Below are 27,333 nucleotides of genomic sequence, written 5' to 3' on the forward strand. Positions count from 1 at the left end.
TGATCACTTGCCCCCAAATACAATTCTATTAATATAAAAAGAGGAGTTTTTTTTTTTTTTTTTTTTTTTTTTTTGCCTTGGTTTGGCAAACACACAGTGTACATACCTTGACATGGCGACATGGCAGGCCAACACATAATGGTGATAGCAAAGCTTTAAAATAAAAAAGGTTGTACTTTAAGAAAAATCTTAAAATTTATTATCACTACTTAATTGCTAATGTATTCAGTAGCCAAAGCTTTCTCATCTGTCAGTAAAAACTAAAGGTTAACGAGTTGAATGTATTTAATTTGTTCTTACCGCACAGCCTATTTATGGGTACCACCAACATGAACAGCGAAACCAAGTTCTTAATGATGTCAATCCACAAACAGTCAAGTCCCCATGTTTAAATGAAATCTATGTATTCTTTTTATTAAGAATTGGGTAAGCTGACATAATGAAAACACATAACTGAAAACAAATTTACACTGACTGTATGACTACTGTCCTAAGCCATTACAATATTTCACCGACAGTAACTGGTAGGAGTAATTTGGAAAATAACTTAATCCAGCAGAAAAAAAACATCGTCAGTAGTACTGAATATATCTCTCTCATATATATATATATATATCTCTATATATATCTATATATAGGTTTGCACAATCAGGGAGCAAGGCACATAATGAAATGAGAGCGTACATTTAAGCAGAAGAAAATAGCAACAAAGCTGAAAGAAAAATTGTAACTTCACCTTTACCGAGCTGTGCATAATCATAATGGTTTGAATAATGTCCTCTTATCAGGTACTTTATAATGCAGTTCTTTTTGCCGCCTTTTTCATGCTTTAAAAAACTATATTCCTACACTGTATCTATTTATTTATAACAAAGCTCCCACAGCCTGGATGTCAGTGTAAGCCTTGACTCCATTTTTTAAAGAAATGGGAAAACGAGCAATCCCAGTTAAATATAATGTGCAATTTTCCTTTGAAACAGTAAACAATGATTTTTACAATATTTAGCACAAGCTAATGATACCGTAATTGTACATTTCTATAAAAGGAGTTCACTAGTGGCTAATGATAAAATTAAGCAAAATCATTTGAAACATTCCAGTTAATGCTTATTTTCGAGGAGGGATTATTTACAAGTAGAGAAAAAATATATAGGAAGTAGGAATCATGAAAAGTGGCAGTTTTTGGTATTAGGTTACAATAAATCTAACAAACAATGGACAGTTCCCAAAATGCAAAGACTTTAAGTGCTGCAAGCATGTTCTGCCTAAGAAGAGGTTGAGGCTTCAACAATGATGAGCTTGGTATTACTAATAGCCATCCGTGATCAATGTGGTCACTTCTGAACTTAGCTACCTTTTAATACGCAGTACTTGCCATCACCCTGACTCGATTTACTTCTCTAAATGTCTTTGGTAGAAAGTGGCCACTCTTCAGCTAGATGAAGCCATCTCTTATGAGACAGACATTTTTTCTATTTCTGCACAAACTACAAATACTCATCTTCCTTCTCTTTCATTAGCACCTCAAAGTTTGCTTGTTGGATTTTTTTTTTAAATGCTATTCCTCCAAAAGAGTTCAAGGCACTGGGGATTATAGCAGATAGTGTCTTCTCTTCAACAAACAAAGAGCAAATGAATTGGAGATGTTTTCCCTTATGTGTTTCTCAAGTATATTCTTTTTATTTAGCAAATTTACTCTACAGCTATATTTCAGGTTTCTTTTACATACAGACCTTCTGAGGGCACAATAAGAACAGAGCACTTGTTTAGTTGGAGAGACAGCCTGGTAAAGGTATAGAGATGTTCTTCTACTGAATGTTTAAAGGAAAATAAATCTTAAAAAATTGTGGGATATTGTATTGCATTTCTCTGTACATCAAATCTCAACTTGTGAGTGATCACATATTCCTACAGGGTTCGGGATAACCCACTTTATATAAATAAGTGATGTCAATAAAACAAGACTCGAAGTGCCAAAAGATACTTGCAACCTGAAAGGGAGTTTTAGGACTAGACATCCTCTCATCAAGTGTGTAAGTCCAAATTATTATACCTACTTTACTTAAAGCAAGTAATTACCCCTGTAATCATACAGGGCCATAGAGGTTTAATTGGTCTAAACTTGAATAAAATGTGAGACATTCTATCAGTTATAATTTATTAGCTCTGAAGGTATATGAAAAAGCTTGTTAACATAAAACTAGGGAAAAAAGGTGACAAAGGGTTCTGTTGGTGGCTTGATAGTCAAATAAAACCAATCCATACCATTACCTGACACTTTTTTTCCAGGCTATTTTATAACCTTACATCCCTGACACAAGGTGATAAGCAGCTGTATTCCCCCACAACAGCAGCTTCTCAAACTCTAACTGGATGCACAGCTCCTATTAAATCTTGATCTCAGAGTTGTCACTCCACTGGAATTACTTATTCACGATCTCCCAATTTTGTTTAAACTTTGTTGATAAACTCAGCATTGTTTTTAGTGGCAAGTAAACTTACACAGAGAGAGGACTTCCAGGAAAGTTCACAGCCCTTAGCAGAGTATGCCATTGGTGGGCGGGAGCACCTTGATTTTAGAGGACTGTAAAACACCATCACATCTACATTACTTTGAAATTTTCTCATGAAAATCATTTTCCTGTAATTTTGAAACGTCATCTTTCTCATCTTAAAAAGTCCCCAAAATTAAAAACAAATTTACAGTTAAATGAGTACCTATGAAAACCTTAAGAATACTTAAGAAAAAATTACAGCAGCTGAAGAAATAATGTATTTGAGTAGTAAAAGCCCAGCTGAATAAAACTGCAATACAGAATAGTCTAGCATTTGTATTATTACCTAGAACCTAGTGTAAGTTGTTTTATCAACAGAATAGGCTCTACTGCCTTTCCAAGTTGGTGCCAAAACTTTAAGCCCAGGGTGGTCTAATTCTGAAATTATCTGTGGTAGAAGTTAAGGGGGTCACTAATTAACTGAGTCACTGGCTGAAATAGGCACCTGTTTGCACTGCCCTCAGCAGCACGATGAGCTCATCCATGCTGTTCATTTTTCAGCACAGCCAAGTCTCAGCTGTCCAGATTTTCTTCTCTGACCAGATGCAGCTATGTGGGGTTGGAAGAGCTGCTGAGCAGAAGGCAGTGGAAGAAGGCACAGTATTAGTGTCCTTTGGCAGCAGGTGTTCTCCACGAACACACCAGAGAAAAGTTACAAGAACAGAGTAGTGTCAAAAAACCAAACCAAAACAAAAAAGCCCACAGAACTACATCCCAACAAAAATCCAAATTTAAAAACACTCCACTAGGGAGTAAAACACTAGAAGTATAATCTTTTTTTTTTTTTTTTTTTTTTTTATTCAGCGTTTCACAAAAAACAAATGGGAAAGTTGATTAATAGCCTTCTCTGTCTTTGGAGATAGGTAAAAGAAAACCGCCTATTGTAGACTAGCCATTGGATTGGGGTAAGAATGACAGAGTTCTTCCTCTGGCCCTGCTCTCTTCTCCGTGCCATGAGCATTCTAAAGGATGGCTGCTCTTTCAGGAAAGTGATATGCTGGAAGCTTCAGTTCAAGATGACTATCAGGCAAGAAGGCCTAAGGAATCCTACAATGACTAAACAGCGGCTGTACCTTAGGGCTCAAATCATGGGTGAAGGAAGACTGAGGGCACATTATTGTCCCCCTCCCCCCCAAGCAAAGCTGAAGTCCACCTATATACACATATACGTATACGTATACATATATATAAAGGCCACCATCACAACAAAAACCCTAGTGATGAATATGCCACTGGATTCATATTAATAACTTTACCCCACAAATAAGGGTGATCCTTAGAATATAAAGCTGCAGGCAGAACACAATGGGAAATTCCTTCTCTCGTGAGTTACAGTGGAGCGTGGCAATCTGTATTCAACCATTACCCAAACTGCTGTGCATGTTAAATTAATTAACGCAGATGTGTTAAAGGTCGCTTTAAAAGCCTAAGGATATCAAGCACACAGAACTTTGAGAACAAATGAAAAAGTCCAAAGTACCTTTTAAAGAAGCAGGGCTTTAAAAAATGCACAAAGGTACACATTGCTCTGTAAGCACATGAATATGCAGACCGATACCCTGGGGCCGTGGCAATGGTGAGGTGCCACTTCACATCCTCTATGGTGCCATACTTTTCTGGAGGTGGCTTTATAGGAGTATCTTGTGTATACAGTACAACTTTTGCTTATTTTTGAATTATTTACTATCTCTGCCCCACTGCTATGGCATCACTTTTTCCTTATGGGACAATCCTTATTTTGCACTGGTAATCCGTATTCACAACAGGTAAAGACTTTCATTTACAAGATGTGCTCATTTATCACTGCTGGGATGGCTAGTTTTTATTGTGTAAGAGCAGCTCTGAGGTTGCATTTTATTTGTAATGGTCACTTTATCATCATAAACTGATGAGACAGTACATAGTTCACATACCAAGGAAAATTCACAGGACAAAAAAAAATTTGCCTAAGTATAATGTGAAGCATACAGGATTGCAGGGTGTGATAAGAGTGATAATTCTGTGTTATACCAAATTGCACATGCATATCATGTATTGTCACTTTGGACTACACTACTCCATCAGAACACCTGGTTAACCTGGACAAATCTCCACAACCAAGCTATGGCAAGCAAGAATCCTAGTGCACTCCAGTAGCTGAGGATGAAATTGTCAAAAAGCTCATTTATATTTTTCCCTCCCTGTAGGACAGTCCCATGCTTAAACGAAGTACAACCTGATTAATGATACCTGCACAGGGGCCAGTTTTGTTCTTTCCTAATCACCCATCCTAGAGCAACACACAAAAAATACGCATTTCAGAAGGTAACTTTGTTTTTTGTAATGATGCACTATTTCGGACATGGGATGTGTATACTTGATATAGCAATTGTCTACAGATACCTACTATCAACGTCTACCTAAAGCACACACTACAACTGGTGGGACGGAGCATTCCAGGGGTACTGTGTCAGACATTCTCTCACAACAAATCAAAGCAAGGATCATGAAGCCAAGCTTGATGAGGCTTCGCAAAGCTTATGAAAAAGATTCCAACAGTACGAAAAGAACTACCCGGGATTATAGTACTAAATTATCCGTGTATTGTAGGTGAAGAGCTTACCTGTGACAGAACACATCCTAGATACGGGTGGGATCATGGCAGCAATACTGCAACTAGAATGGTTTGGTTACATCATATATTTACTGCCTATGCACGAGCACGAACAGATATGGTGTCTGTGAAAACTTCCCCATACTGCACTATTTCTCCATCCGTGATGCTGACAGAGTTTCCTGATTTAAAGTGCCCCTTCATGTACAGTCATGAAGTGTCAGTCAAGCAGTTCGAACTTCAGCCAAATGGGGAAAAAACAAACACAAAAGCCCCATTGGTACACCAAACATTCTGTTGTCTTCTCAAATTGAGACACCAGCACATAATACATCTATTCCTTAAGATATAATACACAACGTGCACAGACAGGCTGTGCATGGACACTTATAAAATGCCTTCTAAATAAGTCATTATAAGTTTTTGGTCCAATCCACATGATAGATAATAGAAATCATAAGGGACAGGACACAATCCCCTTCCAGGCCTCTTCCACCCAAGATACACAAACCCATTTTCAGATTAGGAGAGAAAAGGAATAAATAGATTCACTCTCAGCTATATATATACATATACACATACATATATGTATACATATATATACATATACATACACACTATATGTGTATAGCTATGTGTGTCCACGCAAATGTACACACACATAGAGCTGGATACTACCTGAATAACAACATCATACTAGGAGGCTCTGAACACCAGAATTCATAGGTGATCAGGTGAGCTGATTGTAGAACTGATTACAGACACCATGAAAATAAAGTCCTATGGTAGCTACTACCAGTCTCTTGAGAGCTTGGTATTCTGGTCTCTCTTGGGGGGAGCAGGAGGGGGTCCTCTCCGCAACGTTGCATAGCCCGATATATGACCCCCCCCGTAACCAGCTTTCTGTTGATCAGAAAGCAGTTCAGGGGGGGGCGGGGGCAATGCCATATCATCCATGGTGGCTGTGGGTTCTGCTCGGGACATGCGGGAGGAGGAGAGTGAGCCATGCCGGGTGATGGACTTCCGTTGCAGTGTCCTGTTGAGGTCAGCTAGGAATCCAGGCTGGACACTAAGGCTGGATTTGGGAGAGGTGGGCACTTGTGGCACAACTGTGGCCATTGTTGGCTGCTCAGAGATCTCTGCTTGAGTGAGGCGGGTGCTGTCATTCCGTTTGGGTCGTGTGGGGGGAGGGGCCTTCTTCACGGATGTTTTGGACCATGGCTGGGGTTGAGGATTGACAACTGCCACTTTTGGAGAGGTGTTTCCCGAGAATACTGCTGGAATCTCTATGGGGGGCAGAGGAAGCTCTATTTCAGGTGGAGGAGGTGGAAAGTCAGAATCAGATGGAGGAGAAGGAAATTCTACCACGGAGTCTTTTCCACGTCCACTCAGAACGGATGCTTTTGCTGATACACATCCTTGTTGGAGAACTCCGGGAAGGTTAACTCCAGAAAGATTCAGTTTTCCAGGTTTGGGGGGTGCTGCCGGAGGGGGGCTCTCTTTGCTGGGAGACCCTGACGGTTCTGCTGGCGATGCGAACTTGCTCACTAGACTGTCTACGGAGGGTCTTTTGGGCTCAGGGTGCTCTGCGCAACCGCTGGACTTAATGCTGGAGTTTCGCTGTGGGGTTGGGGGAGGTTTCTTTGCCCCGGGGCTGGACGTCTTACTGGTCTTTTTGCCAGGAGATCCACTTTTGTCGGAGGCGGAGGCTGGAGAAGCTGTGGGTGTGGCTGGCAGTGGTGGCGGGGCTGAGGCCAGCGGTGGTGGTGGTGGTGGTGGTGGTGGTGGTGGTGGTGGTGGTGGAGGAAACACCAGGCTGCTCTCAGGTGGAGGAGGAGGGAAATCCGGAGAAGGGACAGGGATGGAGCTGGGCTGCCACTTAGGTTTTGCTTTTACAGCAGGAGGGGACTGAGGGGCCACATTTGCTGTGGGGGGCTTTAAGGGCTGTGACTCCACGTGAGGAGGGGTTGGGGGGGGCGGAAACTGGCTGGCTATCTGCTTCACTACCGAGGGCACCGAGGGCACCGGAGATAGTGGGGAGGGAGGCGGTTTTACACAGAAGCTCTGCTGCTTGGGTAACGTGGGTGGTGGAGTAGGGCCAGGAGGAGCAGGGGGAGAGGGTGGAATGTGGGAAACAGGAAAAGCTGGCTGCTTTTTTGCGGGGGGAGCCGGAGGAGCAGGTGTAGGTGGCACAGCTTGTGTCATGACAGGTGGCACGGTCTTGGTGCCGGTCGGTGGGGGCACAGTCACAAGGGGTTTGGGGGGTGCCTGGGGAGGGAGGGGTGCAGGGGCAGGAGGGGCAGGTGGTGGTGTGGGAGGAGCCACTTGAGTGGCATGCTGCACGTGATGAATCTTCAGCGGGGGAGGGGGAGGGGGAGGGCTGAACTGTGGGAGGCATGGGGTGCAGGGCACCGGTTTTAGCTGGGCCATAGCTGAGCCCGGGGTGGGGGGTGGGGGCGGAGGAGGGGGTGGGGGAACCACTCCATTGGGGGGCACCAGGATCTGAGGTTTTCCTGACTGTGGGGTGGAAGCCAGAGACTGTATCACTGAGGGTGGTGGAGGCTTGAATAGGGCTCCCGAGTGCTGAGAAGCGTTCTGCAGCCTGGTTATTGTGCTGTACTTGACAAACATCGTGGCTGCTGAGCCTGCAGAAGGTGCAGACTGGCTGGGCAGGGGAGGGGGAGGTGGGGGGGGAGGGGGCGGGGGTGGGGGTGGGGGCGGGGGCGGGGGCGGCAGAGGTGGGGAAGGCTGTGAGGCGGTGTAGGGGGTGACCAGCTTGGGCTGTGGGGATAAAGGGGGCATAAGTGAAGTGTAGGGTCGATTCAGAGACTCCATTCTGGCCTAAAAGGAGTATAAAAGGGGTGGTGGGATGGGAGAGAGAAAACACAACAAACACAACAGTTACAGAGGTAAGCTTTGCGTAAAACTAAACAGCAAGGAATCTGGGACATGCAAGAAAGGACTCAGCAGTGGGACATCACAAAGGCGAAAATCAGACTCCCTGGGCAGCAAGGCACAGCATTTGATCACCCAGCAATACTCTCCAACGGCAAGACTGCCTAACAATCTAGGAAAAAGGTCCTGCTGCAAAAGCTGTTGACGGGTGACGGGCGGCCTGATTTCTGAGCCCTGACTTTCTCACACCTGCCCTGAATGGGCACCCCCGTGGGTGGACCTCCGAGCATAGACCCCACCAGGACTGTGGCAAGGGAGACGTGATGGGTCGAGTTCACCTTTCAGTCTGTGGCTGCATCCACATCAAGCAGATGCCATAACTGGGTTTAGGAGTGCTGGTGGAGGGCCTCCTGAGGAATGAGGATGGCTTTTTGATGCTAGCAAGCGGACACGTGAGAATATGAGAATGTTCAGCAGGCGTGCACAGTCACACAGGAATGAATGAGCTTGACACACACACTCGTGTTCGTGTGAGACATTTGCATCCAACATGCACAGAAGTCCAGCAATGCAGGTAAAGGGGGGGGCATTCTTTACATTTGTGTTACTGGAAAATACATAAAGAAATGCTTCATAAACATTACAGCAAAAGATCATTAAAATACCATCACAGAAAAAGCCAGGAGAAAATGAGAGGAAACCTTTGAAAACTAGAGTAAAGAAGATATATCAAGAAATGGGAATGAGAGTTTGCCAACAACCTGCTGACCAGCCCATCTGGGCATCTCTGGCATTGCCTGAATTACCACATTTGGTCATCCATTTCACGGACCCAACTCACACAAGAATGTGGTTCAAGTACTTTTGAAAAGAGCAAAAGAAGGACCCTTGGTTTATTAAGTTTGGGTACATCTTTTAGGTTCTTTGAACAAACTGTGAAGATCCAATATAAATCATTTGTTTCCAAATTATGAATGACATCTAATTAGCGTCAAAAATGCTTAGGTTAGTAGACTAGAAGGCTGAATTCTAATGCCCATTAGGACACTCACATGTTTTTTTAAAAACTGCACAAAATAAAAGCATTAGTCTGGGAGATTTGGTTACAGGAGTCACCCAGGTTAATGTGTTTCCAAAGAACAGTCCCTGACCTTAACTTGACCCTGTCTTGGCTGCTGCAGGGGTGCAGACCTTAGCTGTGCTGGCCTTCTCAATTGGCACCTGAGGCTGAGGTAACAGAAGAAACACAGGGGTGGGGGGTCAAGACAAACAGACTAGCACCCCTACACAGCAGGGTGCACGCTCCTGAAACTACTAAGGCGAACTATGCTGCTTCATCACACAGCATTTGGACCTTTGTTTTCCTTGGCCTTTCATTTCAAATGCACATGGAGAACACCATTAAAAATTTAGTAAGGGAGAAGACTTTTCTTTAGATACCTGAATTGTATAAATCTGCTTTTCTACATATGTAAAATTATTAGTACCAGATAGGGCTGTTCCACCCAGATTGATTAAGTGGGGAAAGGTATACCATAATTTCTTAAAAGTATGAACCCCTGATATGGGAGTTAAACAAACTGGCAGTGTTTTGAGAATTTAGGTCATTAGAACCAATTCTCAAATATTTATTTCTAAGACAAAGTGTTCCATCCCCACACTACCACTAATGCCTCTAAGAGCCTACTATAAGAGCCTACTAATGCCTCTTCCTGAGGGCCAGTTTATCAACCACATAAATAAATAACTGGATAAATTAAGGGAAAATATCTGTTTAATTCACATTGGTGAATACACTTGTGTAAAGTGATTCAGACCAAAACAACAACAACAACAAGAAAAATCACAATGATTATTGGGTAAAAACACAACAGTCAGGCCAGGTGTGCCACTGGTCCTTCGGTGATGGTGTGGGCTCCTGCCTGCTCAGAGGGCAAGGACAGCTGGGATGCAACACTGCCCACAGAACTTCACAGGTAGTGTGATATGATGTCTTCTACTTGGGCTAAAGAACCTCTGTACTTCTGAATAGTCTTGCAATAATCATACTCGTCCTTCAGTGTCACTGAAAAAACTACCATACAAAGCTCAGGGATCCAAAATTTTAAGGGGATTCATCTGAATTTAGTCTTCCACATATACTAAAATTCGAGAGAATTCATCAATGTGCAGAGAAATGCCAAAAAAGTGTAAAGGAAAAGACGACAAAGGAGTGAGTCTAAATAAATTAAATTAATAACAAATAATGCACCATAAGCAGCTTCTCTGGAACAAAATTAGGGCACTGGCACTAAATGGCGTTACTCCATCCAAACTGATTAAGGGTGAAAAAGAAGAAATTGTTATTTCTTAAAAATGTGAGCCACTGATAAAGTCGTTAAACTGCTAGTTTGAGATCTTAGGGCATTAGAGTCAAGTGACAGATACTCATTTTTGAGGAGAAGTCAAAGTAAGAATACTGAAATAGGGCCCAGAGAGTCCTAACCAAGGAATAAAAGAGCAACAAACTAAACCCATGAAACGTCAAACAGATTTCTTCCTATCAGTGAACACAAGTGTGTTACCTACCTTGCTGGACTCTTCTAACTGAGTGCCCCGTTTCCAGGCTTCAGAGAAGATGGAGCTCACAATGCTCTGGGAGCGGACATGTCCTGCTGGCTGAGTGTCAGACACTCCACTGTCAGACTGGTTTGAATGGTTTGACTGAGACTCTTTAAAAGAGATTTTCAAAAATAGGATCAAATAAGTCATTGTTGTGACAATGTGAATGTGCACACTTAGCTCTTTTACACAAGACAAGATGCTATGCCACAGTGCAACAAGTTACTTTTACTCAAACTCATTTCATATAAACACTGTCTGGACCTTCCACTAGAAAATTTTTATCTTAGGGCTAGTAGGAAATCTTGATTCTTTTTAAATAGTTCACCATGACAGGCTGACCGTTACAATGAAAGGTTCGTGTAACATTACTGGTATCCTGAAAACTTCTTGTAAGAACTCCTAGCAATTAAGAGAATCAGTAAACTACCAATAGAGGAGTTGAATTTTTTTTTCCAATCACATCTTCATTACACCAAGACTCAATCTTTGTATACACTCCTGCTTCAGACCATCCTAGAGAGTTCTCACTTACAACTTCAGATCATACATGAAGTCTACTTCCTTTTTTGCCTGCAGTGACTAGTACTTAGGAACTACACCTGTGTGAGAAGTGTTTTCTAGGGATTCAGGTATTGGCACCACAAGGCAGCTAGCCACACTGCAGCCTGGCCTCCTGGTAAGGCAAGAACACCTCTTTGAGGGAGCTGGGTATGGTGGAGGGTACACTGCAATCTGACATCCAGGGAACTGGGGAGATTAAGTCACTGGACCCCAAGTCAGGCAAGATAACCATGCAGAAGGAAGCACCTAGCTCAATGATGGAGATTCAGGTGTTAAAGCAGTCCCATCCAATACTTGGTGAAGGGGGGGTTATTATCAGATTGCTTTATTAATCAAGTCCAGCCAAGGTAGCCAAAGAAGTACACAGATAACAGCCACAAACTCCTATGGATAAAGTCAGGACATATCCTCAAGGCAAAAATATAAGCTATGAGATAAAACCTACTCTGTTTTCTTCTTTCTCCACCATCTAATTGCTGAGTGTTTTTTAAGCTTTTAATTTTAATTCCAGTATATTAACATACAGTGTTAGTTTTAGGTGTCCAGTATAGTGATGCAACAATTCTACCCATTACTGAGTGCTCATCATGGTAAGTGTACTCTGTAATCCCCATCACCTATCTCACCCATCCCCCGCTCCCCCACCCCTCCTCTCTGGTAACCAGTAGGTTTGTTCTCTATAGTTAAGAGTCTGTTTCTTAGTTTGAGTCTCTTTTTTCCTGTTCGTTTGTTTTGTCTCTTAAATTCCACATAAGTGAAATCATATGGTATTTGTCTTTCTCTGGCTTATTTTGCTTAGCCTAATGTTCTCATGCTGCATCCTTGTTCTTCCAAATGGCAAGATTTCATTTTTTATGACCAAATAATATTCCATTATGTGTGCGTGTGTGTGCTTGTGTATACCACATCTTCTTTATCCATTCATCTATCAATGGACTTTTGGGCTGCTTCCACCGTTTGGTTATTGTAAATAATGCTGCCATAAATATAGGGGTGCATATATCCTTTTGAACTAGTGTTTTTGTATTCTTTGGGTAAATATCCAGTAGTGTGATTCCTGGTTCTATTTTTAATTTTTTGAGGAACTTCCATACTGTTTTCCACAGTGGATGCACCAATTTGCATTCCCACCAACAATGCACAAGTGTTCCTTTTTCCTCCATAACTTCACCAACACTTGTTTCTTGTGTAATTGCTGAATGTTTTTTAAAAAGTTGCAACTTCATTAGCGTATGTCCCTATTTAACTGCTATTCAGGACAACAGCCTGTAAGATAAGAGGCTGGAATATGTGAATCCTTGAGCTCTCTTCAGCATGAATGCACATGATTTTGCAATTTATATTTACACGGCTGCATAATACTTAACACACTGTATAAGAAGGGATGATGCTGGAGGAAAAGGCACCACACCGTGTCATAAAATGTGTGGAAGAACCTGCATTAATGCTATATAAATTTAAAAAATATATATTATGGCATCTGTTTTCTCAATCTTTCCCTGAATTTCTTTTTCTAAAATCTTACTTGTGACATATTCTTACCTTGTCTTTCTCAATCCATTGTCTCAAAAGTGTCTTCCCTTTTTAATAAACATTTTTACAAGAGTTTTAGATTTACAGAAGAGTTGCAAAGCTAACAGAGTTCCTGCACACCTAGCACCCAATTTACCTCATTATTAAGTTGCTACATTACCCTGGTACATTTGCCACAATAAAGGAACCAACAAGGATACGTCACTGTTAACTAAACTCCACAAGCTTTTTTTGGACTTCACTTATAGTTAGTTGTCATGTCTCCTATGACAGTTTCTCAGACTTCCTTTGTTTTTGATGACTTTGACAGTTTTGAGGAGTAACAGGTCACGTATTTTAGAGAATGTCTCTCAATTATTATTTTGTCTGATGTTTTTCTCTTGATTAGATTGAGTTATGAAATTTGGGAAAGAAGACCAAGAGAGGCAAAGTGCCAATTTCATCACATTATGTAAAGGGTACATGCTATCGACAGGACATATTACTGAAGACACTGACCTTGACAACTTGGCTGAGCTAATTTTTGTCAGGTTTCTGCACTGTACAGTTACTCCCCTTCCCCCACACCTAACCATCCTCTTGGCAAGCAAGTCACTCTGCCAACCCACACTTAAGGGGGGAATTAAGCTCCATCTCCTTGAGGGAAGAGTGTCTGCACAAACCACTTAGAACTCTTCCATCCAGAAGATCTGTCTCTTCCCCATTTATTTATTCAAGAATTTATATCCATATGGACTGATGGCTGTTTATTTTATAATTTGGGTTATGATCTTAGTTATTTTGTTGTTCCAACTGTTACAGCTTTGGTCCCTGGACACTCTCTCAGGTGGCTCCTGTGTCCCTTTGCACAGACTAATCACTGTGTTTTTTGAGCACTTCCTTCATTACAAGCTGCTCCAGGCTCCTCTTATTCTCTGCCACAGCCCTAGAATCAGCCATCTGCCAAAGAGCCCTAGTTCTTTTGTTCTGGAAAATGGAATTAGAAAACCAAGATCTAGGCTCTCTGCATTTTCACTGCCACTGGGGTGTCACCACTCCTAGCCCTCTCTGTGGACAGTACTAGGAAATATATGTATGTATACTAACCGATGTGTATACACATTCTCATTTTGTTTCGTAGAGATGAAATAAAGTCATACAACTTTTTAGTCAAATACTTCTTTTTAAAAAGCCTGTATTTTGGGGCAAGTAGGTGGGTTAAGCGTCTGACACTTGGTTTCGGCTCAGGTCACTATCTCCCAGTTTCGTGAGTTTACTCCCACGAAAGGCTCTGCACTTGGCAGCATGGAGCCTGCTTGGGATTCTTTGTCTCCCTCTCCCTCCCTCCTACTTGCACTGTGTCTGTTTCTCTCAAAATAAATAAATAAACTTAAAATTTTATTTTAAGTACATAAAATAAAAGTCCATGTTTTTATTTTATCCTAAAGTAAAATAGATTCTGAAAAGTAGAATTTTCTTAAAGCATATACACATAGCCTGGTAAAAACACAGTAAAAGATTAATTCATATGTTGTACTAATAAATGATGAGAGGTTTTTTTTTTTTTTCAAATACCTGTTAAAGTCATTATTTCTTTCATAATATGTAAGGACAAATAAAAACATTCTGCTTTTAGAGGACATAGTTACTCATATTCATGAAATATTTTGAAGGGAAAGAAGCATTTTTAGGTGTGATCACCACATACTTTAAGGATGTGGGATCTGAAAATAAGTACCTTTTGAGTATCATTGATTTTCTGTGAAAACTTAAGTTTGATGACTTAAACAGCCTCCTTAACTGTGATACTGAACTAATTCTAGTTATTTCCACTCTGTTGAAATGTCAGGAACCCTCTGGGGAAGGAGGGCAATTTCATCATGGATTCTCAGTATGGAGACTTTCTCCAAGGAACTTTTCTACCCCTGAGTATGAATCAACAGTTGTTTTTTGGCAGTATGATTTTTTTTTTTTTTTTCCATTTATTTACTTGAGCGTAGGGGGTGGGGCAGAAAGAGGAAGAGAGAGAATCCCAAACAGGCTCCACACTGTCAGCACAGAGCCCGATGTGCGGCTTTAACTACGAAACCATGAAGTCATGGCTTGAGCTGAGATCTAAGAGTCACTTAACTCATGGAGCCACCCAGGTGCCCTACTATGACTGAGTTTTAAATAAACTTTACAAATATATAACAACACTCCTGAATTTACAACTCTATACTGCTGTTCCATTTCAAATACATTTGTGATCTAGCCCATGATATTGTCCCCTCTAATCACCAAAAAATTTATTTTATAATTTAGACATTAGGTATAGCTCTGCTTTTAACAACCATGCTGAAATAACCAGGTCTGCCATCGTTCATAGAGATATCTTCATATTGGCAGTAAATAGTGCTTTCAGTGTTTCAAACTACCTGGGATGCTCGATGAACTAGATCCTGATTTAATGCTGGAGCTGGATAAGGAAGTCCAATCATAAGCCGACTCTGTCCTCTTCAAGGCTTCTTGATAGTTCATGTAGAGCTGTTTCCCATACTAAACAGAAGGCAGTAAATGGTGACGTGAACTTTACTGGGTATGATACAGATGGGTGAGGTAAGACAGGGGGATGCATTTCTGTTTACTGATTCATAGTTTGCATTAAAATTAATACCTATAAATACTTCAAAAGTTATTTTATTACCAGTAAATTATAATCTACTCCTATTTTTCATTTTAATAAAGATACCAATAAATTAACACTTCATTCATATTCCTTATCAATATAAAGATTTTTTTTGTTATTCCTAAGGCAACTCTGATTTTATAGCTATAATAAATTTTATTTTACTTAATGGGCAAAAATATTCCTTCATGTATTATGTATAATCTTCTTCAAAATGTCCTTAAAATTTTTTTCAAGAACTTCCTTTTTTTAAAGAGTTTTAGATTCACAACAAAATTGAGAGGAAGGTACAGAAACTTCACATATGCCCCTGCTACTACCCATGCACCATCTCTCTTTTATCAACATTCTCCACCAGAGGGTGCATTTGTTTCCATCAATGAATCTACATTAACACCTTATAATCAAAGTCCATAGTTTACCTTAGGTTCACTCTTGGTGTTGTACATGCTATGGGGTTTGAAGAAATGTATAAAGACATGTATTCACCATTCCAGTATTACAGAGTATGAATATTTTCACTGACCTAAAAATCTGGTGTCCTGCTTATTCATCCCTCTACTCCTACCTTGAAGCAATTTAATTCTCAAAAACTTTCTCTGACTTAGGCTAAACTCTGCTACAGAAGAATCATGTAATGTGTTCTCCAGAGCCAAAATAAATCACTCTGATGCTACACTTTTACCAGCAGTATGATTTCATGGATACCAACTGTTAAATGTCTATCTCCTCACCAAGGAAAGAAGACATTTCAAACATAAAACTCAGAAAACACTGACAAAATCATGAACATGAAATGATTAGAATTGTCATGACAATCAAAACCACATGAAACACCTCATCATATTCTATCATCAAACCAAAAACAAAACAAAACAGAAACAAAAACACCCTACCTTTGCAATGCGAATACCATTAACCCACTGGTGCAGGGTCCTCACATCATCACAACAAAGGTACTTGATATACTGAGATTTCTTCTGGATCTGTGGGTGCTGCAATATTAAAGGCAAAGTCTAATTCAGTCCCCTGGAGAACTAAAGAAAAACTCTATCAAAGCTGAAACATACCCTGACAAGTTATAGGCCATTAGAGTAATGGCCAAAAATAATTTAAACCTCTTATGTGGGCATAAGGCCAAATAAAATGGGCCATAAGTATTTTTACAAAATAAACTACAAAGAAACTTATGTTAAATTTTAGGTCAAGATATATGCAAGGTAAAAAATACCTTCATGTCATGGCTAATTCCCAAATACCTTCTGTATTTCAGAGAAACAGAGGCCATCAAGGTTAACAAATCAATATAACTCTTCATCTGTAAGACTATGAAAGGGAAAATTTTGATTTCACTTTGAACCCATTGGAATCATGAGTTCAGAAGACTCCAAATGAGAGCGTCTTCGGTAAAGCTTCTAGAGCTTCTGTGGAGGTGAACCAATGGGTGGAGTGGGTGAAGTGCAGGACACAGCACCTAAGACAGAAGTGGGTGCTCACACCTGGTGCAGGGGTGCCCCCTTTGTGGACTGAGCACTGCTCTGCACCCCTTCTACCCACAGCACGTACCCTCCAAGGAATGAGCAGCCTTTCAACTGCATCATCAGAATGAGTTTTCACAATCCAATGTACTTTTCAGCTGCAGCTAGGATGGGAGATGACTGACCAGACCAACTACACAATGCAAGTGCTAGAATGGACTGAAGGTATTTTAACTCTACTGGGCCACAACCTGGAAAGAAAAGCCCCAAATCACACTTGGTCTGGATGTAATGGTTGTTAATTTATTACTTCTTTTTTCAGTTATTCTGAAAAAACTTTGAAATGGCTATATTTTACCTGGGGAAATATTTACAATTATGTTCAATTATGAGAGGCTTTAAAGATTCTCTAACCACATTTGTTGTGGGAATCCATGAGATCAATAAAATAAGTTGGTTGAGCATCTGACTCTAAATTTTGGCTCAGGTCATGATTTCACAGTTGTGGGATCAAGCCCCCACAAAGGACTCTCCGCTAGGGATTCTCTTTCTCCCTTTCCCCCTCCCCCCATGCACATCAGTCTCTCTCTTCCTCTCTCTCTCTCAAAAGAAAAAAAAGATCCATCTCTCTGGTCTACAGTGTGAGGAATTTAAATCCATTTATTTTATTCTATGCATTGCTTTAGAAATCTCAGCTCCTATAATAAAACATTTAATACCAAAACCAATTTAGTTACTAAAGGCTATAGTCAAAGTTTTAAACAATAAGTCCTCAGCAAAAAGAGGTTAGCAAAACAATACTTAACAGTTTTCTCTCCTAATTCTATAGGTTCCACGGCCTTCTCTTGGCATATATTTCCTCATCCTTATTAAATTACATTATAATAAACCACCATAGCAATCTTGAAAAAGTAAAGGAGGACAGGGAGAGGAGATGTATTTTCCATACAAGAAAGAAGAATTCTATCTCATTCATTCATGTAACAGAAATATTAAGAACTGTTAGCCAAATCTTTAAGTAGGTGTTGGGATATACTGTGAGCAAAACAGAAGAAGTCACAGTCCATGCAGAAGATAAAATGGGATGGGGCGCTTAGGTGGCTTAGTCGGTTAGACGTCCAACTTCAGCTCAGGTCATGATCTCGCAGTTCATGAATTTGAGCCCCACATCGGGCTCGGTGCTTACAGCTCAAGAGCCTGGAACCTGCTTTGGATTCTGTGTCTCCCTCTCTCTCTGCCCTTCCCCCCTCACTCTGTCTCTGTCTCTCAAAAATGAACATTAACAACAACAACAAAAAAAAAGATAAAATGGGATGACTGAAAAAGAGCTTTTTTCAGTATTGCCAGCTAGCTCTTGAAGAGTAGCTGTTCTCCATCTCCTGCTTCACTCAGGCACTGCCTACAGGACACGGTGTGGACATCTGAACAAAGGTCTACAAGGTGGCACTCAGCCTTTACCACCACCCCCTCTATGGTGATTCACAAACCGTTCTTGACCGATTCCTTCCATTTCCCGAGAGCAGGGCTACCTACCACGCATGGGCATTCAACTGCAGCAGTGGCCCTGCCTGAGCGTTTGTGTTCTCCTCATTCTCTACATTAAGGGAGTATTTTTATCAATAAAATATCAGAGAAAATCAAAGAGAAACAATCCTCCATCCTCTCATTTCTCTAACCTGGGAATCCATATAACACCCTGAAGAATACTATGGATATGATTATTTGAGTATCTGCAGATTACCTGCTAGTTTAAAGTTCATTTTTGGACCTCATAACTTCTCTTTTCTAACTTCCCACGTAATAGAGACAATCCTTCTATAGTCTTCATTACGGTCACCCAGGCTCCGCAATAATACCTCAGGCAGTTGCCTGTTCCACCAAAATATTATTTTCTTAAAACTGGCATTTATTGGGGTGCCCGGGTGGGTCAGCTGATAGAGCATGGGACTCTTGATCAGGAGTCATGGGGCTCTTGAGCCCTATGTTGGGTGTAGAGATATAAAGTGGCATTTATTGAGCACTTAGTACATACCAGGCATTACGCTAAATATGTCACATATATAAATTAGTGCATTCCCTCCTCAGGAAAACCTGATGAGTTACATATTACTATCTTCACCAAATGAAGAGAAACTGAGGCTCATTACTCCAAATTGCTCACATATTCATGCTTATTAGTGAAAGAACTAGGATTTGAAACCATGCCATCCATTCCAGGGCCTGTACCTTTAATTACAATGTCATACTTCTGTCTTATTAGTGGTGATATCTTCTTCCAAAAAATGATGCCTCTCTCCTCTTTTTCCCCCATTAACATTCCACCACTGTAAACATCACACAAGAGCTAGGAGCAAGTGTGGAGGAAACATTCTTTGTCAAAAACCAAAAGCTTAACATTTAGATTCTTAAAGATTGCAAAGAAAAAAATATATATATATAATCAAATTGTTCCCCTAAACAAATTAACAGCTATTTTATCATTTCATCTTTAAAATGATGTGGATTTGGAAAGTTTGCATTCTCTCATAAAGGACAAACTCTGAGGGGTGCCTGGGTGGCTCAGTCCATTAAGCTTCCAGCTTTTGATTTCAGCTCACGTCATGATCTCACAGTTCATGGGTTTGAGACCTGCACTGAGCTCTGTGCTAAGAGCATGGAACGTGCTTGGGATTCTCTCTCTCCCTCTCGCTCTGCCCCTCCCCTGCTGTCTCTCTCTCTCAAAATAAAAATGAATACACTTAAAAAAAAAAACAAAGGAAAAATGTGAGAATTAAATAAAAATATTTAAGAATACAGTAGGAAATTCCGGATTACTATTGTACTATCAGATTAATTTTCTGTTTATGCCAAAAATTCGATTGAGATAGGTAATTTTTTTTTTATGATTATTTATTTTTAAGAGAGACAGAAAGACAGCATGAATGGGGGAGGGTCAGAGAGAGGGAGACACAGAATCTGAAGCAGGCTCCAGGCTGTCAGCAGAGCCCGACACGAGGCTCGAACTCACAAACCGCGAGATCATGACCTGAACCAGTTGGATGCTGAACCGACTGAGCCACCCAGGTGCCCCGAGACAGGTAATTCTTAAAACTAAGTAAAAGTAATGCTCTAAAATCACAGTCCAAGTGCCAAAGGAAAACCAATGAATATATACTACCCATTTATTACTTTGGAAACACAAAAAGGCTTGAAAATTAATTCTCTCACTAACATGTAAGAAGTTAAAAAACAAAATACATAACACTCAATCCTACTACTTCCACCTTTATCATATAACAACTTTCTTTTAATAATGGTGTTTGAAGTTCATTTTCATATTCCACCTCTAAATATTAACCATTTTTTCCTTCTTACCTAACATACTAAAATAAATTACTTTGCCTCATTTCTTTAGGAATAAACATTTAGACCTAGGTAAGATGAGCTATATTCCAACAATTACCATAGTATATGTATTTTAGAAATGTAAGTTTCCTTTAAGTAACGTATATACACGCATACACATGTATCCAACATGTACGGAGCTCTTTCAGATAATAGATAACATATGTCCTATTTATTCCCTCATTGTCATATTTCATGAGCAAACTCTTCCCATCATTTTTATTAATACCTTAAAAAAAACTAATTGCTGGGGCGCCTGGGTAGCTCAGTTGGTTGAGCGTCCGACTTCAGCTCACGTCATGATCTCACAGCTTGTGAGTTCGAGCCCCGCATCAGGCTCTGTGCTGACAGCTCGGAGCCTGGAGCCTCCTTCAGATTCTGTGTCTCCCCCTCTCTCTGCCCCAACCCACTTGCATTCTGTCTCTGTCTCTCTCAAAAATAAATAAACATTAAAAAAAAAAAACAACTAATTACTAAGGGGCGCCTGGGTGGCTCATTCAGTTAAGCATTGGACTTCTGCTCAGGTCATAATCTCATGTTTCATGGGTTTGAGCCCCACATCTGGCTCTGTGCTGACAGCTCGGAGGCTGGAGCCTGCCTTGGATTCTGTCCCTCCCTGCTCATACTCTGTGTCTTTCTCTCTTAAAAATAAATGAACATTAAAAAAATAAAAAAATAAACTAGTTACTAAACAATGTGCTTTATTACTTTCTACAAGTGTGTATTATATTTCCTGTATCCTGCATTTTACTGGAAGAACTGACTCAGTCATTATAGCCCAAAGGTGATAAGTAGAATCAGACCCTATAAATATTTACATTTGTGTAGATCCTGTGTGGCAGCATTTTTGGGTTTGTTAGAACTCATATGCCCAAGAATAAAAATACTTACATAGGCAAAATCTAGTACAGACTTTGCAGGAAAAAAAGGCAGGTCTTAAATACTAACAGTTGTGTCATCTCAAAAACATTGATCCCTCTAAACCTCAGTTTCCATATCTGAAAAATGGGGACTCTAGAACAGATCTGTGTGACACTGTCATGCAGTGCTTCTAGCGCAGTGTCTGCTGCCCTAGACTTCTTCGATAAATGACAGCCATTATTTTTACTACTATTTGTGCCTAGCGGTATGGTTTATTTCAGTACCTTGAACATTTTTAGATATAAATAGGTAGGCAATATAAATATATGAATTCAGCTTAACCTACACTTCACTAAAAGCAAATATGAAGTACATAAATTACTATATAAGCTAGCGAACAACTCCTCTGAACAAAAATATTCCTGACCTAAGAATTCTGTGAGCTGCAAAAGGGATTAAAATAATAGTGGTCATAATTAATTTTGGCTGTAAGAGACACTGTTGCCTTCCTCACAGCTATTTCTTCTCCCCTACTTCTTTTCTGAAAGAGCCTCAATTTTGTTTGGAAGTCTGTCAATCCCTCATCTTAGGATGTGCATTCTGATTAGGCTAAGCCAAAAATAATGGAATTAACATAACCAAGGAAAGACCTGTACTACGAGAACTATAAAACACTGATAAAGAAATGGAAGATGACACAAAGAAATGGGAAGACAGTCCAATCTCATGGATTGGGAGAACAAATCTTACAACGCCCATATTACCCAAAGCAACCTATAGCTTTAATGCAATTGCTATCAAAATACTAACAGCATTTTTCATGTAACTAGAACAAATAATACTAAAATTTGTATGAAACCACAGAAGACCAAAAATAGCCAAAGCAATCTTGAAAAAGAACAATGAAGCTGGAAGTATCATAATCTCAGATTTGAAGATACACTACAAACCTGTAGTAATCAAACAGTATTACTGGCACAAATAAAGGACACATAGATCAATGGAACGGAATATAAAATTCAGAAAGAAACCCATGCTTATATGGTTAATTTATGCCAAAAGAGGCAAGAATATACAATGGGGAAAAGACAGTCTTTTCAACAAATGGTGATGGGAAAACTGAACAGCTACATGTAAAAGAATGAAACTGGGCCACTTTCTTACACCATACACAATAATAAACTCAAAATGGATTAAAGACCTAAATGTGAGACCTGAAAACCATAAAACTCCTAAAAGAAAACACAGGCAGTAATCTCTTGGACATCAGCTCTAGCAACATATTTATGAGTATGTCTCCTCAGGCAAGGAAAATAAAAGAAAAAAAATAAACCCTTGTGGCTAGTCGGTTAAGCATCCAACTTCAGCTCAGGTCATGATCTCACAGCTTGTGAGCTCGAGCCCCATGTCAGGCTCTGTGCTGACAGCTCAGAGCCTGGAGCCTGCTTCTAATTCTGTCGTCCTCTCTCTCTGCCCCTACCCCACAAAATGAATAAATGTTAAAAAAAATTATAAAAAAAACCAAACTATTGGGACCACACCAATATAAAAAGCTTCTGCACAGCAAAGGAAATCATCAACAAAAGGACAACCTACAAATGGGAGATGATATTTGCCAATGATGTGTCAAATAAGGGGTTAATATCCAAAGTATATAAAGAATTTACACAACTCAATACCCAAAAAGACAAATAATCTGATCAAAAAATGAGCAGAGGATCTGAACAGAATTTTTCCAAATAAGACATACATATGGCCAACAGACACAGAAGATGCTCAACATCACTCATCATCAGGGAAACGCAAATTAAAACCATAATGAGATATCACTTTACAACTGTGAGAATGGCTAAAATCGAAAACATATGATATAGCCAGTGTTAGGATATAGAGAAAAAGGAACCTTTGTGCACTGTTGGTGGGAATGCAAACTGGTGCAGCCACTATGGAAAACAGTATGGAATTTCCCCTCAAAATTAAAAATAGAATTACCATATGATACAGTAATTTTGCTACTGGGTATTTACCCAAAGAAAACAAAAACACTAATTCAAAAAAATACATGCACCCTTATGTTTACTGTAACAATATATACAATAGCCAAATTATGGAAGCAACCCAAATGTCCACTGATAGATGAATGGATAAATAAGACATGGTGTGTGTACATACACACACACACACACACACACACACACACACACACACCCAGAGGAGTATTCCTCAGCCATAAAATAATGAGATCTTGCCATTTGCAACATGAATGAACGTAGAGAGTATAGTGCTAAGTGAAATAAGTCAGAGAAAGACAAACAGCATAGGATTTCACTCATATGTGAAATTTAAGAAACAAATGAACAAACAAAAAAAGACAAAAACAGACTCTTAAATACATAGAACTGGTGGTTAAGGGGGCATGGGTGGGGGGACAGGAGAAATAAAGGGGATTAAGAGTACATTCTTCTTAATGAGCAAGAAGAAATGTATAAATTATTGAATTATATTGTACACCTGAAAGTATTAAAACACCATCTGATAATTGTGCTTCAATTTAAAAAATAATTAAAAAAAAAAAAAGGTACGCATGTCCTCAGGCCAATGATTCTCAAGAGAAGGACTGTTGGTAGCTCCTGGGAAATATTTCCTCACTCTTAGACAAATACAGGGAGTAATAGTCCCTCTTCTGCTGCTGGATTTTTCTAGATCCACTGCATCATGGATCCATCATCCAGGTGATGCCTAGAACTAGAGTGGTCATCTGTACCTGTGAAGTAAGCCAGCCTGAGGATAAGCTGATAAGGCAGAAGATGGAATAGGGAAAGAAGGAAGAAATTTCGGTTCTTACAACCCTGACTCCTTGAAATAACCAACTCTTACTGTCTTCATGTTATGAGACCCCTAAATAACTTTCACTTATATGGGTTATATCTACTGATACTTACCTTATAAGAAATTAAAACTGAGAAAAATTAAAATACAAAAGTATACAAATATATGTTCCATTACTAAGACAGCAAAATTATCATCACATGTCATGTAATCTCTTAGAAAACTCCACAATACATTTGTGAGAGAATGAGAGTGTAAAAGACAAATAACATCTCAGCATTACCGGAATAGTAATTTTGACACCACAGGCCCCTTGACAGAGTTTCAGGGACTCCCAGGGAGCTTGGACTTTATTTTGAAAACTACTGGATTGAGCTACTTTGTAATGACCTTTAAAAAATTATTTGTTGCTATAACCTAAATGATACAGTGGTATTCTCCAGGAAAGGATTATTTAATAAAGGGGTACCATTACAATACAGTTAATTTTACCAAAGCAATGAAAACTCTACCCCCAAACTCAACTGACAATTCTCAGAGAAAAGAAAAATCAATGACATAAACATGTAGACATAAGTAGTTACCCAAGAGGTAACTAAGATGGAACCAATGAGGAAAACTTAAGTCATCTCCATAATTATCTTGAACTTTTATTTTTATTTTTTTAAATGTTTATTTATATTTGAGAGAGAGAGACACACACACAAGCAGGGGAGGGGCAGAGAGAGAGGGAGACACAAAATCTGAAGTAGGCTCTAGGCTCTGAGCTGTCAGCACAGAGCCCGACCTGGGGCTTGAACCCACGAGCTATGAGATCATGACCTGAGCTGAAGTTGGATGTTTAACCAACTGAGCTACCCAGGTGCCCCTATCTTGAATTTTTAAATGTTTTCTTTATCAGTGTTCCAAAGATTACTAAAAATGCACTAAAAATATCAGTTCTCAAAAGCACAGTTATAGTCCGTGTGAGAAGCTCAAAAGTTTGGATGAAAGAGGGAAGAAACTCACTAAAAACAGCTCAGATGGGTCATAATATATGCATTGGCTATCAGGGCTATGGTTTGCTGGAAAAAGTGACAAAAATCATTTCTGGACCAGATATGAGCCAGTCCACTTTGAAATTGGGCACACTGCCCCCTGATGGTTCTGCTGGGTAAATACAGGAAAAGAACTAAAACACAAAATACCTATTTCCCACTTTTGGCTTTGATCTAAGTTTCCTAAAATTAGCCTGCTTTTAGATAAAAATCTCAAATGTAAAATTTAAATATTTTGTATATTCTGACCCAAAGCTTATACAGTATCCATTTCTTAGCAACATCAATCTAATTAGGGCTACTGAGTTAGTGGTCAGCTGTGGTTTAAGCATATACTTCTTTTCCTTACCATCCTTCACTATTCTCTTCAAAACTTAAAGAGAAGGCAAAAATAGTATACTTAATAGAGATATAAACGATTCTAAAATGTCCAATAACTAGCTCTATGTCTAACATCAATTAAAATTCCTAAAAAGAGGGGTGCCTGGGTGGATCAGTTGGTTAAACATTCAACCTCAGCTCAGGTCATGATCTCGCGGTCCATGAGTTTGAGCCCTATGTCGGGCTCTGTGCTGACAGCTCAGAGTCTGGAGCCTGCTTCGGATCCTGTGTCCCCCTCTTTCTCTGCCCCTCCCCTCTCTCTCTCTCTCTAAGAATAAACATTACATTTTTTTTTTTAATTCCTAAAAAGAGAAACATGCTTACCTTTAGCACCAGACAATAATCTGTGGGTGCTTTGTATTTGTTCCGATAGTCCTGTCCATAATAAACATTGACATGATCCAGTTGGAGAAAGCACACCAGTTCTCGAGAGACCTAAGATAAAAACACCCAAAAGACTGAATGAACAATAATGTATAAAGAAGCAAATAGCATACTTGGTTAACAGTTTCTGGTGGAGAATAAAAACTTTGCTTAGTGGAAATAGTGATATTTTGTAGATAACAAGACAGTGAGATTCTCTATAAATGTTCCTTCTTTTATCCATAATGCAACAAAAAGGCAGTCCATTTCACTTACTGCCTGCCATTCACAATGAACACACTTACTTGGAAAGGGTGGCATTTTAAAGAGACTTTAAATATAATATATTAAATACAACATAGTATAACAGAGCTCTGGAAAAAAATAAAGAATCGTGTAGTTCAGTGCTTGTAATACATATCTCAAGTACAATGATTCTTAAGTCAGTGTTTCCTCACCTTAAATAGAGGCAACAAAATATACCTCTTAGGATGGTGGTTAAGACTGGATAAGATGATGCTGTAAAGAGTTTAAAACAGTGCTGGTCCCTAGTAAGCAGAGAAGTGACAGCTACCAAACGGGCCCTCAGCAGAAGCATATTATCCCAGTGAGGCTGAAATGCCTATAATCCCAAAAATCTATTCTCCCCAAACAATAACAAGCAAAACCTACTCTGACAGAAGTTCCAAAAATACTAAATAACAGTATGATTTCAAATGTGACAAGATAATTGAGATGGGCCCAATGAATGACCAAAGTGTGACCACTTTCAGGGGTCTTTTTCTTTATAACAGATCAATAAACAAAGCAGTATCCTGTGTGTCCTACAAGAGTTGAAACCATCAGAGCCTGGATTCACCCTGTCAGCATACTCACTGCAGATTAAAATCAATTGCCATAATGAGGAAGCTCAAAAGCCAACAGAAGGGACACACCTTTGCTTTTCCTTTAGGGACATAGTAGATACCAGATGCTCGCAAGAGAAAATAACGCTTTTTCCAGGACTTTTTACCATCATCTTTCAGCCACAGGACTCCTTCAATTTCTGGTACAGTTACAGAACTTCCACAAAAACATTCCTAAAATAAGAAGATGATTTGGAAAGACATGTGATCTTTTGATTCTCAAAACAAAACTGTGTTTAGCCTGTAAAATCCATGATACTATAATTAAACCAAAATGGCTTTGTAGTAAAACCACATTGCTAATTTTACCTCAGTTAGAACATCCTATTCTAAACATCATGTAGATTTATTGTGAAACAACTATGGCTATCCCTATGAACTTTCACCTGACACTTAAAAAAAAAAATTTTTTTTTAATGTTTATTTTTGAGATAAAGACAGAGTGGGAGTAGGGGAGGGGCAGAGAGAGCGGGGAAACACAGGATCTGAAGCAGGCTCCAGGCTTTAAGATGTCAGCACAGAGCCTGACATGGGGCTTAAACTCACAGTCCATGAGATCATGACCTGAGCCAAAGTTGAACGTTTAATTAACCGAGTGAGCCACCCAGGCACCCCCCCACTTTTTTTTTTTTTTAACTTAGAGAGAGAGTGCGCACACGAGTGAACATGGGTATGCAGGTGCGGGTGAGAGGGGCAGAGGGAGAGAA

The 27,333-nt window shown here is 39.8% G+C and overlaps 1 protein-coding gene across 8 annotated transcripts in view; it reads right to left on the reverse strand.

Moving 5' to 3' along the window:
• RAPH1 (Ras association (RalGDS/AF-6) and pleckstrin homology domains 1) overlaps positions 1 to 27,333 on the reverse strand; it is a 108,730-nt gene that overhangs the window by 3,578 nt on the left and 77,819 nt on the right. For 5 of the 8 annotated variants that reach the window (XM_086719350.1, XM_086719349.1, XM_086719348.1 and 2 more), the window contains 6 exons: positions 26,657 to 26,800; positions 25,683 to 25,793; positions 16,285 to 16,383; positions 15,138 to 15,258; positions 10,612 to 10,754; positions 388 to 7,989 (listed from right to left, as the gene is read on the reverse strand). In XM_086719350.1, the coding sequence (XP_086575476.1) occupies positions 5,941 to 7,989; positions 10,612 to 10,754; positions 15,138 to 15,258; positions 16,285 to 16,383; positions 25,683 to 25,793; positions 26,657 to 26,800 (2,667 nt within the window). In that variant the 3' untranslated portion in view covers positions 388 to 5,940. The other 3 variants (XM_025935400.2, XM_086719354.1, XM_086719355.1) reach the window with 3 other exon arrangements.

This window comes from Puma concolor, chromosome C1 (genome assembly GCF_028749965.1).
Source record: "Puma concolor isolate L17-30 chromosome C1, mPumCon1.1.hap2, whole genome shotgun sequence".
Classification (NCBI taxonomy): Eukaryota; Metazoa; Chordata; class Mammalia; order Carnivora; family Felidae; genus Puma; species Puma concolor.